At 42.8% G+C, this 16,559-nt stretch overlaps 1 protein-coding gene across 1 annotated transcript in view; it reads left to right on the plus strand.

Moving 5' to 3' along the window:
* The window catches only part of LOC139751548 (somatostatin receptor type 5-like), a 140,331-nt gene that overhangs the window by 1,008 nt on the left and 122,764 nt on the right, over positions 1 to 16,559 (plus strand). The window contains exon 1 of the mRNA XM_071667124.1: positions 1 to 596. This exon is cut by the window's left edge and continues 1,008 nt beyond it. Within this exon, the coding sequence (XP_071523225.1) occupies positions 1 to 588 (588 nt within the window). The 3' untranslated portion in view covers positions 589 to 596. The remainder of the gene's footprint in view (positions 597 to 16,559) is intronic.

The following is a 16,559-nucleotide window of genomic DNA, read 5'->3' on the forward strand; positions in this document are numbered from 1 at the left end:
TACTCCTTCGTCCTCGCCTTTGGTTGCCCCTTCGCGCTCATCTTCATTTTCTACTCGTTAGTCATCCTCAAACTCAAGACGGTTGGGCCGAACTCCAAGTCGAAGAAGAGAAAGAGTCACAGGAAAGTGACCAAGCTGGTGCTGACGGTGATCACGGTGTACGTGCTGTGCTGGCTGCCTTACTGGGTGCTCCAGCTTATCCTCACCTTCAGCATGCCCAGGCAGGTGCAGAGCCGCGTCATGATCATCTTCTTCCTCATATCATCCTCGCTTTCGTATATCAACTCAGCCATCAACCCCATCCTATATGCCTTCCTCAGCGAGAACTTCAAGAAGAGTTTCCTCAAGGCCTGCACCTGCGCCGCCAGGAAGGACATCAATAACGCTTTAGCGGCAGAAAACTCCATGTTTCCCCGAAGGCGTGGAGGGTCGTCCAAGCCGCGGCCAACAAAGGAAACGCGGGAGATGGAGTCCCATGACGGGTGCCTGAGGGAGGAGATTATAGTGCCATTGGCTCCTACACGCCGACCGCTGGTGCCACGAGACGATGCCTTCCTCAACGGCAGACCCATCACCTCGCATCTGTAAACAATCAGGTCAGTGGTCAAGGAATTTCTGTACCCTCCGTTGGTAGATAGATTGTAGCAGTAGATAAATGATAGCCAGTGAAGCTACCACCATGGGGTAACCATAGGAGGGTAGAAGAAGGATTCTTCCTCGAACTTCCCAATCTCTTGTTAGATTATGAGTGATTCATGGTAACCTGTCACTCATTCTCTAACTCAGAGAAATCTCATAAAAGTCAGTGCTCCTCATTTCCCTCTCCCGTCAAGCTACCCTTCACCCTATCATTCTTCCCTTCTCTCCTGTGGTAACCTCATCTACTGTACCCTGACAAGCAGTGCTGGGAGAACACACACAGGTAAGAGACACAATGTTCCACACTGACATGTGACCAACATGTCAGCTTTGTATCGCGGGGGGGGAATAAGCTGTAAAGATATCTGGTAATGTTATTGCTCACCACGATGACGCTTGTCTTCAATCACCCTGATGACGAACGAACCTGTACTATTATTAAACCTGCTTCAGTTGCCACTTGCAGACCACATGACCACCTGACCATTCTGCTCCTCAGCCTCATGTTTGGTCAGTCGCTAAATTACTCGTTACTGAACCATCCTAGTTTACCTCTTCTCAATCGTTCTTCAAACACATGGCTGAGGTACCTTGCTGTTCCATCTGTATTGAAAGTATGGCTCTCATTAGCCTGCTCTGGGTCACAGCTTTCTGTTAAAGGTATATCCATCATCAGTGACCATATAGTATTCACGATAGTCAAATGGCGTAAACATAGCTCTCATACTGATCGTAGATGAGTAAAGACACAACTGGACCTTGAATAACCTACTCTGACTTATCGTGGAAATAAGCTGATCTCAGTCCGCCTTTCCTCGTTCATTCAGTCATCCACTTGAATCATTTAGTTTCCATCTTCAGCGTCCTCTGATTATTGCCTCATCTCGATAGCCTCTCCCTTGTATTTCATCTCTTCATTTAATGATTGATTAATTCATTGATTGATTGATTTTCTGGGGAGGGATGTTCGATGATTACGTTGTACTCGACTGAAATATAGTTATCGTAAGTAATTCCGTTATGTCTTCAAGATCGCATTTTTTTTTTATAAGAGACCGAAAAATGAATGAGTGAGAAAGGGTAGCTATGGAACGAAAGTAGAAGACGTCTAGATAATTATAATGATACAAAATATAGATATAAAATTAGTATCGTCGACGTAGACTCATCCTATATTGCCAAGTGTAACTTGCAGGAGTTGTGTAGTATCAGGGAGCAAACAGCCGATCCAACACTAAAAGGATACTAAACACAGAATGATTAATATTTGAGATTCTCCCACGAGCTGACACCACCATGTTTACTGTCAGAAGAGAAACGTCATAGTCAGGAGGAGGCTTAAAGAACAGTGCACTGTGGAGGTCAACACGCGCACTCTTGGCCACTAGAAGGAATTCTGGAAGAAGAGAAATTTCAACACTGAGCGACTGGACGAACTCATAGAGGACAGTTGACCTACAGTGGTATCAGCTTAAGCAGGATGCATGGGATTGGGTAACATTAAAAGAGAGAGAGAGAGAGAGAGAGAGAGAGAGAGAGAGAGAGAGAGAGAGAGAGAGAGAGAGAGAGAGAGTTGATAAGTTTAACAGTGTTTCATTTCCGTGTGAGATTTACTGAACCAAAAATCTCTTCTTGAAATTGTTAGAGACAGTAATGAGGAAAACATGTCTAACGAGGAAAAAAGCTAAACCTGATGATCTCGATATCTGAGTTGTAACTCAACTCGCATAAAAGAGAACAGAGTTTTTTTGGGGAGAAATATAGATGGCAGGATTAGCAACTGGACCAAAGACAGGCCACATGTGAGAGAATATATTTCATTGTGTACAAGAACAGGTGAACGCACTTGAATGTGAGGGGGAAGGTATGAGACATAGATAGTCAACTCGGCTGTGTCAACTGCAGAAATTTATTATTTTTTACAGAGAAATAGACAACATGATGTAACTAACATTGAATACTAGACATCCAAAAGACCATTAATAAGACTCCAAGTGAAGATCTTTTTTCACGAAATATTTCATGGAGTTGGTATCGAAATATGCATCTGGGTAAGTGACTTCCTCTCCCACAAAAAACAGTAACCATAGAAAAATATGAACTTTTGTGGCGTACCGCAAGGCTCTGTCATTAGTCCAGTTTGTTCTTGTGTTGAATATTTCTCAAGTTTAACGACCGAAGTCAGACTTTGCTGAGGTTGCATAAATGCGAACGTGAGATGACATCCGAGAATGGTCACAGAAGTATTGGAAATGACTTTGGCAAAGTTTCGATTTGGTCGTAGAGGTGAGAGATGATATTCAGTTTGGACAGATGTACGGTAATGCATTATGGATAGAAATACATAATAATGAATATTTACTACACCTGCCGGGGATACATAAAGGAAAGAAGACCCAACACTTGCAAATTTTATTGACCGAGAACTTTAGAATCAAATTACATTGTAAGAGAACAGTACACCCTTCCAATCAACATGACAGATAAGGGTTTGCTGAAGTGTAAAAGGCGAAGGATCCTGGCATTATCATCATGAACGATATGAAATCTGCCACACAGTGTTTCGCTGGCCATTGGGGTTGGAATCTTTTTGTTATGACCTTCCATCATATAACTTGAAAAATCATTTTGGTGTTTATAACTCACATGTTCACACATCTGGAACATCGTTTGCAGCCTCTGGTCGCCAGGTTATCAAGTGGTAGGGGATTGGCTGAGGGAATCTAAGACCTGGACAACAAGGGCTAATATCATCGTCAAGAAACATGACGTGTGACAGAAGATTTAAGAAAATGAACAGTCGTTACGCTCTACAGTTCACTGTTGCCTTCCCACTTCGAATGTAGTGTTCACTTTTGGTCACATATGCTGAAGAAAGAGATGTATAGTGTTAAGACTACAGCGGCGAGCTACCAAGCTGATTCTCGAACTGAGAAACAAATCCTTTGAGAGCCGTCTGGACGCCTTGAGATCTATTTAACTTCGAAAAGAGAAAGTTAAAAGATGATCTAATACACAGATGATTATCACAGGCTTTGATAGCTTTGCTGTAAGCACTTAACCTTAAGGCTAAATTGGCCTGATTTCACTCGTAGTAATGGATTTTACTCACCCACAGTAATCGCCATGTTTTTCATCTCATCATCTCTCGCACACAACTTCACAAGGCTGTTCGTCAGTTGCTGTGTCCATCCCTGTGGATTCTTTTGTAGGGAGGTGAAGACTTCGCAGTAACACTAAAAGAATTTGAAACATTCATGAACTTTGAAACCTCCGTTGTTTATAGAGTGTTCGAAGTCCGCTGGGATCCATCAGCAAGAAACAATGGACAAAAGCTCAAAGAGAAAAGTTTCACACCGATGTGATAAAAAGAAAAATGATAAACTTTTGCAGTATATGATCACTGGAATAACTTGCTGACTGTTATATTAATTCAAAATAAATAGATTAATTCAAGAAGAGACAGAATTGTTATTTTGTAAAGTTAAGTTCTCGTGAAGTATATCACACACCCCTTGGGTAAGGGGGAAACAATTCTACCCACTTACTCCCTGCGTGTCGTAGAAGGCGATTAAGAGGGGCGGAAGTGGGTGAGGGCGAGTCGAAATCCTCCCCTTCTTGTACTTCAGTTTCAAAATATGTAACAGAAGAAGGAGCAAGCGAGGAGTGTTCCTCCTCCTCGAACTCTCAAGCTGGGGTGTCTGAATATGTATGGATGGAACCATTATGAGAAGAAAGAAAGATAGATAGAATGCTTGCGGAAAGATACCTGAATGTTCTGACACTGAGTGAAACAAAGATCAGGGGTGACGGTTAAGAATGGTTTATAAATGTCTTAAGAGTGGAATTGGGGGTTAGTGGGAGGACAAGAGCCAAGCAAGAGGTAGCACTACTGCTAAAACACAAGTTGTGGAAATGTGTGAAAGGGTGTAAGGAAGTGAGCTCCAGTCTGATGTGGGTAAAAATGAAAGTGGATTGCTTGTGATAGGTAATTGTTAGAACTTATGTACCTGGTCACGAGAAGAAGGTTGAAAAGAGGCTAGTGTTTTGAGAGCAGCTGAATAGGTGTCAGTAGTTTTGATGCAAGAGACCGGGTATTAGTAGCCGGTGATTTGAATGTGGAAGCAAGTTAAGGGTATAGAGTGTCAACGAAGCTTGGGTAATGGGTGAGGAATTGGAGGTATTAAAGGAAGCTGTGCTGGAATGTGCGAGGCAGGTGTGTGGCATGCGGAAGATGGGAAGTAGACAGGTGAGAAAAGGTCGTGAGTGGTGGGATGGCGAGGTTAAGTTGTTAGAGAAAGAGATGAGAGAGGTGTGTTTAACAAGGAAGGCATGCGAATGATTGGAAGATGTACAAGAGAAAGCAGCAAGAGATCAAGATGGTGCAGGAGCTGAAAAAGAAGACAAATGAGAGTTGGCGTGAGCGATTATCAGCAGCTTCAAGGAGAATGAGATGTTTTGAAAGAAGGTTGATAGTGTGAGGAGAAGAAGAAAACACGTGGGAATATTGGTGAAGGGTGCAAATGGGAAGTGGAAACAGTTAGTGTTGAGGTGAGGAGATGGAGTGAGTACTTTGAAGGAACACTCGAAGTGTTTAATGATAGGATGGCTGATGTAGGGTGTATGGGCAGAGGAGGTACGCGAATGAAAGAGTCGTGGGAAGTGGTCTAGTGAAAAGAAGAGGCGATGAAAATCTTACCTTAGATGAAATGTGGCAAGGCGGCAGAAGTAGATGACAGAGCTGTCGAAATTCTTAAGTAAGGAAGCAACTATGTTATTGACTGGTTGGTTAGCATTTTCGTGAGTGTTCGAATTACAAATGTATAAGTTTGGTGGTTGGTCTGCTTCGCCAGCTCTTTTCTTTAGCCAGTCTTCAGGATTCAGTGTCTGTCAAGTATGCTTGGTTTGCTTTTTGTATCTTTGATTTCAAGTTTGGTATTTCTCCTTCAGTTCTAGGGAAGTGTGTTTCACAGTTGTTTTCTGCACTTAGGAAGCTTTTCAGCCTTTTACAATCCTTAGTTAAAACAGTTTTCATACCCCCATTAGACTACGGGCCAATTACGATTGCCTCAGTAATCTCAAAAGTGCACAAACTGTTTGAAGCAAACACCTTCTCCGTTTTCTTGAAAGTCAGAATCATCTTAGAAACAGCAATGTCTCCCCAAGTGTACATCTTCCTCAAATGTTTACCTTAGTCTCAGTAAACTTTATAGTTGTCTTCCTAGTGCGGGTCTTTCTCACACTCTTATCTTAGTCTTGGTAAACCTGGTGGGTCTTTATATGTTCCAGTGGATACCTACAATTTCCTTCACCACCTCACCTCGTGATAGTGACCACAGTAATGAGTGGGTTTACCTGAGTCATTTATGCCGAAACTGAAAACTGATCTTGTATTAACATGGTCCAACTCTGCAGCCAATTCATCGGAAAAAGAGAGAGTAACAGCTTAAAGTTAGGATAGCGTTTTGTAATGACTGCTTCATTATGAGCTGTTGTCATATATTATTATCATACGTTATGAGCTATTGTCATATATTATTATCATACGTTATGAGCTATTGTCATATATTATCATCATACGTTATGAGCTATTGTCATATATTGTCATTATGTCTGATTTGATCCGGCTTTTTTGTTTTCTTCTTTATCGTGCTTCGTGAGCATGAAATGAATTTTCATATAAGACGTAGTGAAACGACTCTCTGTTAGACCTGCTTCTTTTTCTACTCATTATACCAGCATTTGTGGTCACTGTGGTAACCTCTCTTCCGATGAACACCATCTGTCAAGTGCCTCTCCTGAAATCTTACTTCTGTCCCAGTTGTGTAATGATGTTCTCACTAACTCCTTTCTTATATCCGACCTTAATCTCCACTCACGATTCCAGTTCAGATGCGGTGTCTGTGGTTATTTCAACATCAACACACCTGTTGCAAGCCTCGAGGACCTTGAGTCTCCAAACTTTGATGTTATCTGGCTGAAGGTCTGTCTCCCAGTTACCACGCTTTTCCGTTGTTTCGTCTACTGCTCTCCTATTTCTGCATATTTCACATCTTTCTTCGACTATCAGAACTCCTGCCATAAGACCATGACATCCTCTCGCCCGCCCGCAAGACGAAATCCTCTACCTCGGGGATTTCAACGTTCATCTTAGCGAATGTAGGATTCCTCCCATACGGCTAATGAAGGGATTGAAGCCCTCACTTTTTCCTTTCTCACTGAGATCATGCAAATTATCACCCACGCCACACATACTCCTGACCGCTCTACTGATATCATAGATCTGTTTTTCACGTCCAGTCTTTTGCGCTGTAACTACACAAAGTGGCTTCCATGTGGTCCACCTGACTACACACTCATGAATATATCTATTTGAACGGAACCTCTCCTTCCAGCAGCTCATTTCTTAACGTATATATTGGACCTCAATATAGCTGACTGGAATAACTTAATGAAATTCTTTTCTGACTTTCCTGTCTGTTATGTGGTGATGCATCTGCCTCCGCCATACGCACAGCAGATGATATTATTGTGAGAATGGAAGGACTTATCCCCTCTTCCTCCAAGACCACCTCTTCTTCTAGTCCGTTCCTGGTCTGAGGCCATTCAAGTACGGGTTCAGGTATTCCGGGCTTGGAAAAACTCTCCTTCCTTTGGCTTCCATTCAGCTTTAATCACCACCGTCATCGCTGTTGTAGGTTATCCATTAGGCGCAGCGTTCCTTTATTCAAAGAGAGTGGGACAACCTCTCCTCTTCATCTACTGATAGATCTTTTTCAGGTTTTTAGCAAAGGGCACCGCTAGCAACTTCTGTCACTCATGAGTTTCTTTCATTTTTCTGTTTTGACGGTAGTATGGCTGTGTCTCCCGTAGGCTAAGCAACTCTGGTTCTCGTTTCTTCTCTCACTCCATCTTGGGTGACTCTTAGAGTCCTTCACCCCTTGATGCTCCTCTTACTAATCCTGTGCTCCTTCCCCTTAATCTCTCTTCGAACTGTCCGAAAAGAGCTTCTTTCTCTGGATACAAGTAAGACTTATGGTTCCAGATGGCATCCATCCCTGTGTACTGAAGCATGTCTCCGAACTTGCACCTGTGCTTGCCCGTCTGTTCCTTTCTGTGTAGAATTCAGAACATCTTGGAAACATGCGTCGGCACATCCCTTCTCTAAGAAGGGTGACCGTTCTAACCCCTCTGACTATCGTCCTGTTGCTTTGACATGTACCATTTCCAAAGTCTTTGAATCCCTCCTCAACACTCATATCCAAAGACATTTTGAATTGCAGAAAAGGCGAGGTCCACCTATGATATTCTTTCATATCATCCTAATGTCTGGTCATCACCCCTGAAAGATTTGGGGGAATCATGTGTAGTTGCCTTTGATATATCTAAAGCTTTTTCACAGGGTGTGGCATCGGGTCTCATATTTAAGCTCTCATCTTTTGCCTTCCCTCCTCGACTTTGCTCCCTTCATCTCTGACCGATATATTTCCTTGGCTGTTGATGGATCCGCCTCTCCCTCTTTCTCCATCAACAGCGTTGTTCCTCAAGGTTCTGTCCTGTCTCTTACAGTATTACTTCTTTTTATCAACGATTTCCTATCATCTACAATTAACCAAATGCACTGGTACGCTGACGACTCAACACTGCGTTCCTCCATATTCTTCAGTTTTGCTCCTTCTCTCACTCGATCTGCATCTCGTCTCAGTACATTCAGACTTGGACAGAATATCTCAGTGGGGTTGACGAACTCTGGTTAAATTTAATGCCTCCAAGACTCAATTTCTACCCATCTCTCCATTGAAAACTCCTCACAATTTTCCCCTTTCCTTTGACGGTATTATAATTCCACCTGTTAATGAATATATTTGTCATTACTGCAACATTCACTCTATTATGGAAACCCTACATTACGGAAAGACCTAAGTCTGCCTCTTAAGGAACTAGGAGTCTTGTTTTCATGATTTTTTTTCCCCAACGGTTGCTCCGGGTGTACAAAAGATTGTTCTCACATATGACGTGGTGCTAGCTCTGCAGCCTTATTAAACAGAGTTGAGACGAAAGTGATTTTGTTTTCTAACTCTCCCAGGTTAACTTCAAGACTTGACCCACTTGCCGTACGTTGCAATGTTGGTTCACTTCCCTTCCTCTATAGTTATTACTTTGGTTTTAGCTCCCCAGGCAGGCTGCTTGTGTGCCATCACCACTATCTAAACCACGCAGTACTCGACGCTGAGGAACTTCTACCTTCTCATGTCTTTCCAAATAACTATGACTGGGCACTTCTTCAGAGAAAGGTCTTCACTTCCTCCAGAATTCTTTAAATACTTTCCCTTAACTTTCCTTTTTTCCCCTCTCATTAACCTCTCTATATTTCAAGTAAAGCCCGGCCTTGATGTGGACTTTTTTCCGTGACTGGAGCCTCCAGCAAAGAAAAAAAGAAATCGTTGTAAAAAAAAAAAAAAACCCAAAGGCCATATAGAAAAATATCATCTGACAGACAATTTTGAAGTGACAGTTATGTACGGGTCATGTCCTAGAGTTTGCATAAGAGAATTGTAGTAAATCAAAGGTGTGGAAACGAGTTGCGATAGACAGAGGTTCACCACTTTGCTGGAAACACGTTTTCCTTCGCCTGATGACTGATCACGACTTTCGAAAGCTCAAGACATCTAGAGATCTGAGGTCCTTCATGGATTACAAGCCTCCTGGTGTAAGGAACAATTAGCACAAATGAAAGTAACGAAAATAGAAATTAAACATATCACTGCAATCACTGCTCCAGAGTCTGGAGTAGTGATTGGCTATACGTAGACTAACAATAAAAAGAAAAAAAAACAAACGAGAAGGATTTAGACAGACTATTTTAAACGGTAGCAGCTTCTAATGGTCACCAAACGCAAGGTGCATTAGATGGAGGACAAAGGTAATTTTAGAGTTACCTTCGTTTTCCTAATGTGGGTGATTCATAGCCATCGGAGGTGTTTACAGCATCCTCAGAACCTTTTGGTATCTTAACTCATTTCATCGCGTTTCCTTACAAACAGCCTATCTTCTTTATTAGACTCATGGACCTCCTCCTTGCCTTTCATGTCCAGCATCAAGACAGTGATAAAAGAATCAAACTGACTATTTTTTCGTTGATATCAGACTTTCCAAGGCCACACATCAATTCCATCCCCCCCCCCCTTGTCCTGCATGCCATTGACCCCACAGTGACCTTAAGAAATACCAACTCACATGCAGATGATGGCAATATTCACAGGAATCTTGTTTATCTGTTTACGTACAAACTTTCATATCCTCACTGGCTGTATTAACGTTATTCATATTTCCCGCATTGATCTCATATTCCTCGTATGCTTGGGCCACACCAGCCACGTAGCGGTTAGTTGAAGGATAGTTACTGGAATCAAGACAGTTTTCAGTCCTTTTTTTCCTCTCTAGCGACATCTAGTGATGCCCTTTGCTAATATGAACATTCCTAGTGCAAGAGATACCACAGACTGGAATAAACACGTCTCTAGAGCTTATTAAGAACGCCTTAGAAAATGTCTGGCCTTTTTTTTTTTTTTAACGCCCGACGTCATCATACACCTTCGAGTCACTTTTACAAAACGAAAGTCGTGCCCGTCCTCACATGGGGCAATGTTCTCACATTTGGAGAACACCACCCCAGTTCTCCTCAACCCCTTTTTTTGGAGGATGTATCCAAGGGTCGCATCAATCCTCCTGGGTGAACGACCCGCTTCAGTCGCTTTCCACATCAAGGCTGTCGTTCTGTGCCCTTACTTTCCTTATCTCATTACTAGCGTTACTGACAGCCCTCACCTCACGTATTATACCATCTCTCATACTGGCAGTTCTCTTATTAGATTGAACGCGCTAAACCTTGTTTGTGTGAACCCACGCACGCGCGCTATTCACCGCTGCCGTTGCTGCTCCTTTCATTACCATTTGAGTGTCCTAACCCCATACGTACGATCATCCTCTCGCTCATCGTCCATAATTCGCCTCACCTCGTCATCAGTTTGATAACCCTGTATGTGCAGATTCTTCTCTCTACTCATGTTCTGCAACATTTTATCATTTGAGACAAATAGGCATCTCCCATTATCTAATCGACCATGATATATGGGACATACCCTGTATAAAGTGGTGTAACTCTCGGAAGCATGTCTTTTAATAGGGTGGTTAGAGGGAAGGAAGAGGAGGTGGGACAGGGGAAGGGATAGTATAAAATGGAAGGGAAGGATGAAGAGTGCACAGGTGTGTGTGCTGTAAGGTTTTTGATGCATGTGGGTAATTTTCTGGAAGCATATTTTTTGGTGCCTTACTTATATACCCCCTTGTAGACCAGGAGCGTGTATGTGTTTATGTTGTATCTCTTTTGTTTTCTGAAAGGAGACTTACTAAGCTAAGTTAAACATTGTTTCTATCGTTGTGTACATCGGCGGATGACTGGAGCCTCCTCAAGTGTCTTTAGGCGTCGAGGGAACCAAGGGTGTGTTCCATGTGTGTACTTGTCGTCGAGATTCTTGATTATTCTGTAGTTTGTTCTGTATCGTTGTCTTCAAGTCTCTTCCATACTTTCTGGGCTGCTCCTCATAACAATGAACTGAGTGGTTCATTTTTTTATACTTATTTTCATGGTAAACAGAGTTTTCATTTGTAACGGATGGTAAAGATTTATTTCGTATTTTCTGTAGCTTAAGCATCCGTAATTTGGAGGCGAGGGACGTTGGTGTGATGAGTAGGTTAGGAGAGGCGTTATCATGGCTCTGCGCTGGTGTCATTCTTGGTTCTCAGGGAGGTGTCAGGATGTATACAGACGGGTCAAGGCCGCGTTCCTCTGTGCGGATCTCTTGTTGATGTGATCATGTTATCATAACCCTTGAGGCTAGTGTGGGGCCCTGGACTCTGCACCTCTCTTAGCGCGCTATCTTGTTACCTTCTGTGGTTACATCGTTGGGTCTTATTCTTCCAAGCGCCACTACAGTAAATTTTGTGCATATTTGTCTTCATCATCCAGTCCTTTTCGACTTTGTTCAGTCTGGTTGTCTCTGTGCTAAACGACTATGCTCTGCGTGTGAGTTGTTCCAGGCTACTATTTGCGTGGAGTCATCGGCATAGTTTCTCTGTCTCTCTATCTCTGTCTGTCTCTGTCTCTCTGTCTGTCTCTGTCTGTCTCTGTCTCTGTCTCTCTCTCTCTCTCTCTCTCTCTCTCTCTCTCTCTCTCTCTCTCTCTCTCTCTCTCTCTCTCTCTCTCTCTCTCTCTCCAATAAACAGGACGGCGCTCATCTCATATTTTCAGCCCCTTTTACGACGACAGTAATTACCTTTGCCGGGAGAACCCCCGAAAATATTTTTAATTACAATCTCCGCGAGTGCCGGACCTTGGCGTTGTTGCGTCGGCAAGATGTCAAGACTTAGTTCAGCTTTTAAGACACCTCGTTCTTTTATGATGTCCCTGCCTGGACAAACCTGGCTTTAATAGAGGCTAAAAAGAAGAGTGGGGTATTCGAGTTACACGCAGACACTAGGCGGTAGTGATGTTTCCTGTTGAATGGAGTACATTGAGTTGTTCCAGAAGGAATAGCCACAGACAAGCCTCTCGTTCCGTGAAGCAATATCAGGAACGCTACGGGCAAAATGTGACAGCGGAGAGGTTGGGTAAATGTGAGTAAACGCGTATTGATGAAGTATTGTACTGGAGACAAGACGGTATAGTTAGCGTGTGAGTTTGGAGGAAGTGAAATGGTTTATCGGAGCGGACATGGCAGCGAGTAGAACCATGAGAGCTGAACTGGACCATAGGGTGGTTGTGGGGGCGAAGGTTCTGGGAGCATTGAGGAGTGTGTAGAAAGAAACGTCTCTAATTAGGAGTACGTTGGTGGACATGTTTGATGAAGGTATAGTAGGCGTGACGGTGTTTTATGGATATGAGGCATGGTCTATTAATTGAAAATACACGGAAGAGGGGGAAATGTTTGAGGATAATATGTGGGGGAAGGAGGGTAGATCGAGTAAGTGTGGTAATAAGTACAGTATTTTCATCAAAATCCTATCAGTAGATTTTGATCTTCCTCGACTCGTAATAATCCCGTCTCCCACCTCGCTGCTTTTGTTTCCATTCCCATTGTTCCTCAGCTTCCCTTCTACACGTAGCCTAGATTGTATTTCTATCATTGTCTCGTCAGCTGTTTACGTATCTTTCGTCTTCGATGCATTACGGATTAATCTTTGCCCTTGCAGGCACACCAACTTTATCCCAGACCACATACTGCACGGAAGCAGCTGTACACCAACAGACTCTCATTATGTATTTCCACACATTAGTTCAGACTTAAGGAGCCTTACCTTGCTTCATTGTATCCCAACTCCCGAACCGTGTGAAGTGCTCGCTCCAGACAACGCTTATCCGCATTTCTTATTCTGTTTTATTCCAAATTTGATGTTGATATATCCTGCTTTAACCCGTGTTCCTAACATCTAATGCTTCTCGTGAATACCATTCCCATCTAGACTAGACCCAGATAACATACTGCTGTTTACTTAGCTTTTCAGTAATTTTGCTTTCATTCCCTTTAGCATCTCTCCTGCACTCCAGTACAGAGCGCGGGACCAAATAATTCGCTCAATGCACAGTTCTGTTTTCAACGCTTCTGTTCGTTCGGTAGACTGGACGGTATATTATACTTCAGCATTATCTTTTCCCTCACATTCCCCCGGATCTTCATACTCACTCCTGGTAGATTTTTGCTTCGTGTACTGATCGTTTAGAACATCTTTCTCTTATGGGTCTCTGTGTCTTGTCATTACTTTCGCTGTGGTGTCTCTCTACCCGTTCCCTGAGATGTTTACTTGCGTCATCGTCAACATCACTGGAAAATTTTTACCCAACTTCACCATGAATAACATCCAGTGACTCGTCCATCAGGAAGCCGCTAAGTCTCGTTCCTTCCGCTTCCTATTGTCTTCATCTCTCGCGTTATCTCGTAATCTCTAGGCTTTATGGTTTGTGTTATCGGTCCCTCCTTCCTGTGTACATCATATTACACCATATTAGAGGCTGCTTGTTCCTCCATCCCCCACCCCTATACCACCTCCCTCTGTTCCTTCATTTATACCAAGTCTCACCAAGATGGACAAGTTAATTGGGCTGTAAGTTTGAATTGAGAAAACTTGGAGGAAGTGAAGTGTTTTAGATATCTTGGAGTGGACTAGCAGCGGACGAAACCATGGAAGTGGAAGTGAGTCACAGGGCGGGGGAGGGGGCGAAGGTTCTGGGAGCGTTAAGAATGTTTGGAAGGCGAGAACGTTATCTCGGAGAGCAAAAATGGGTATGTTTGAAGGAATAGTAGTTCCAACAGTGTTGTATATGTTTGCGAGGCATGGGCTATAGATAGGGTTGTACGGAGGAGGGTGGATGTGTTGGAAATGAAATGTTTGAGGACAGTATGTGGTGTACGTTGGTTTGATCGAGTAAGTAATGAAAGGGTAAGAGAGATGTGTGATAATAGAAAGAGTGTGGTTGAGAGAGCAGAAGAGGATGTGTTGCAATGGTTTGGACAAATGGAGAGAATGAGTGAGGAAAGATTGACAAAGAGGATGTATGTGTCAGAGGTGGAGGGAACGAGAAGTAGGAGACCAAATTGGAGGTGGAAGGATGGAGTGAAAAAGATTTTGAGCCATCGGGGCCTGAACTTACAGGAGGGTGATAGGCGTGCAAGGAATGGAGTGAATTGGAAGGATGTGGTATACCGGGCTCGTCGTGCTGTCGATAGACTGAATCAGGGCATGTGAAGCATGTAGGGCAAACCGTGGAAAGTGCTGTGGGGCCTTACACATGACAGCTAGAGACTGAGTGTGAATAAATGTGGCCATTTTGTCTGTTTTCCTGACGCTACCTCGCTGAAGCAGGGTGTAGTGATGCTGTTTCCTGTAGGGCAGGGTGGCTCCAGAAATGGATGAAGGCAAGCAAGTATGAATCTGTACATGTGTGTATATGTATATGCTTGTATATCTGTATGTATATGTGTATATGTGTATATGTTGATATGTATAAGAATGTATATGTGTGTGTATGGGCGTTTATGTATATATATGTATATATGAGTGGACGGGAAATTCTTCTGTTTCCTGGCGCTGCCTCGCTGACGCGGGAAACAGCAATTAGATATGATAGAATAATATATATATATATATATATATATATATATATATATATATATATATATATATATATATATATATATATATATCCCTGGGGATAGGGGAGAAAGAATACTTCCCACGTATTCCCTGCGTGTCGTAAAAGGCGACTAAAAGGGAAGGGATCGGGGGATTTGAAATTCTCCCCTTTTGTTTCTAATTTTCCAAAAGAAGGAACAAAGAAGGGGGCCAGGTGAGAATATTCCCTCAGAGGCTCAGTCCTCAGTTCTTAACGCTACCTTCCTAACACGGGAAATGGCAAATAGTATGAAAGAAATATATATATATATATATATATATATATATATATATATATATATATATATATATATATATATATATATATATATGTGTGTGTGTGTGTGTGTGTGTGTCTGTGTGTGTGTATGTGTAACTGTACTGAGGACACAGAATTAGTGGAACATGTTTTACCGATTACCTATTTTCCTGCCGCTGTTGTTGCCTATTGTTTCTGGAAACCGAAATTGACAGCCAGTGAAATATTCTGGCGTGTTTGAAAGCATCAAGGGAGAAAAGATTGAGGTGGGCGCGGACCAGCTAGAATAGTTCAGGCAGAGACGCGAGAAAACTCTTGGCCAACAGAAAAGCCGAGGCCGAATCGTATTGCCATTGCATTCTTGAACGGCTTCGGACGGCTTGGTGCCCTGAAGCCAAGGATTGGGCTACACACGAAGGTATCTACACTGTGGACCGGAGAACCATCGTGTTGCCAGTAGACCTAAATGTGAAAAGTGAAAAAGAAGTGGAAAAAATGCTTTCAACCCATTAATATCTCAGTTTTAATCATTCTTCTTTGGTCATTCATACCTTTTTTGTGCTTCGTGTATTTTATCCAGTAAATTCTAGACTGATGTGTGTAGAACTGAAAGTGGATGGCGAGTTATGGGTGATTCTTGGTACTTATGCGCCTGGCCATGAGAAGAAAGATCATGAGAGGCCTAGTGTTTTGGAAGCAGCTGATTAACTCTGTCAGCAATGTAGTGATTGGTGATTTGAATGCGAAGGTAAGTAATTTGGCAGTTGAGGGCATAATTGGTTTGCATGGGGTATTCAATGTCATGAATGGAAATGGTGAAGAGCTACTGGAGTTCTGTGCTCACCTCTTACTCTTCTCATTTTCACCGTGAATATATCTGAAGCCTCAAAACTCTTCCTGTAACTCAGTTTTCTCAGTTGTGGTACCTAGTTCGTTGCCTCACTCTGAGCCTTCTCCATTGTTCTTTGTGCTGTGGTTTCCGTGATTGGTTATTTGAATTTGCTCCTCTGCCAGCTCAAAAATATACATCTGTAAACACTGACCTTCCTAATTTTGGTGCCACCCCCTTTATGTGCTAAACCCTCCAGAGACACCTCATCACCCATGACACAAGCATATTATTTTTCTTTTCTTTTTTTCTTGCCAGCAAGCACTGTTCCCAGGTATTCTGCACTTTCTCAAACTTTCCATCAAATTTCCTGACTTATTCTTTCTCAAACTGTGCCCGTCATTAGCTCTCGAACTTCCTGTAATACTCTGTCTCCCTGTGTTCCTAGAACTCTATTGTGTTTTGTTTGTCTTTATGCTCTGATTCTGTTGAACAGTATCGGGAATTGCATCTCCTCTCCCTCCCCGCTCCCTGTGATGAGTCGCCTCTGAACTCGGTGTCATGGGCATTTCCTTCAGTCAGCAGCCTCTAGGACGTCCAGAA

Source organism: Panulirus ornatus, chromosome 1 (genome assembly GCF_036320965.1).
Source record: "Panulirus ornatus isolate Po-2019 chromosome 1, ASM3632096v1, whole genome shotgun sequence".
NCBI lineage: Eukaryota > Metazoa > Arthropoda > Malacostraca > Decapoda > Palinuridae > Panulirus > Panulirus ornatus.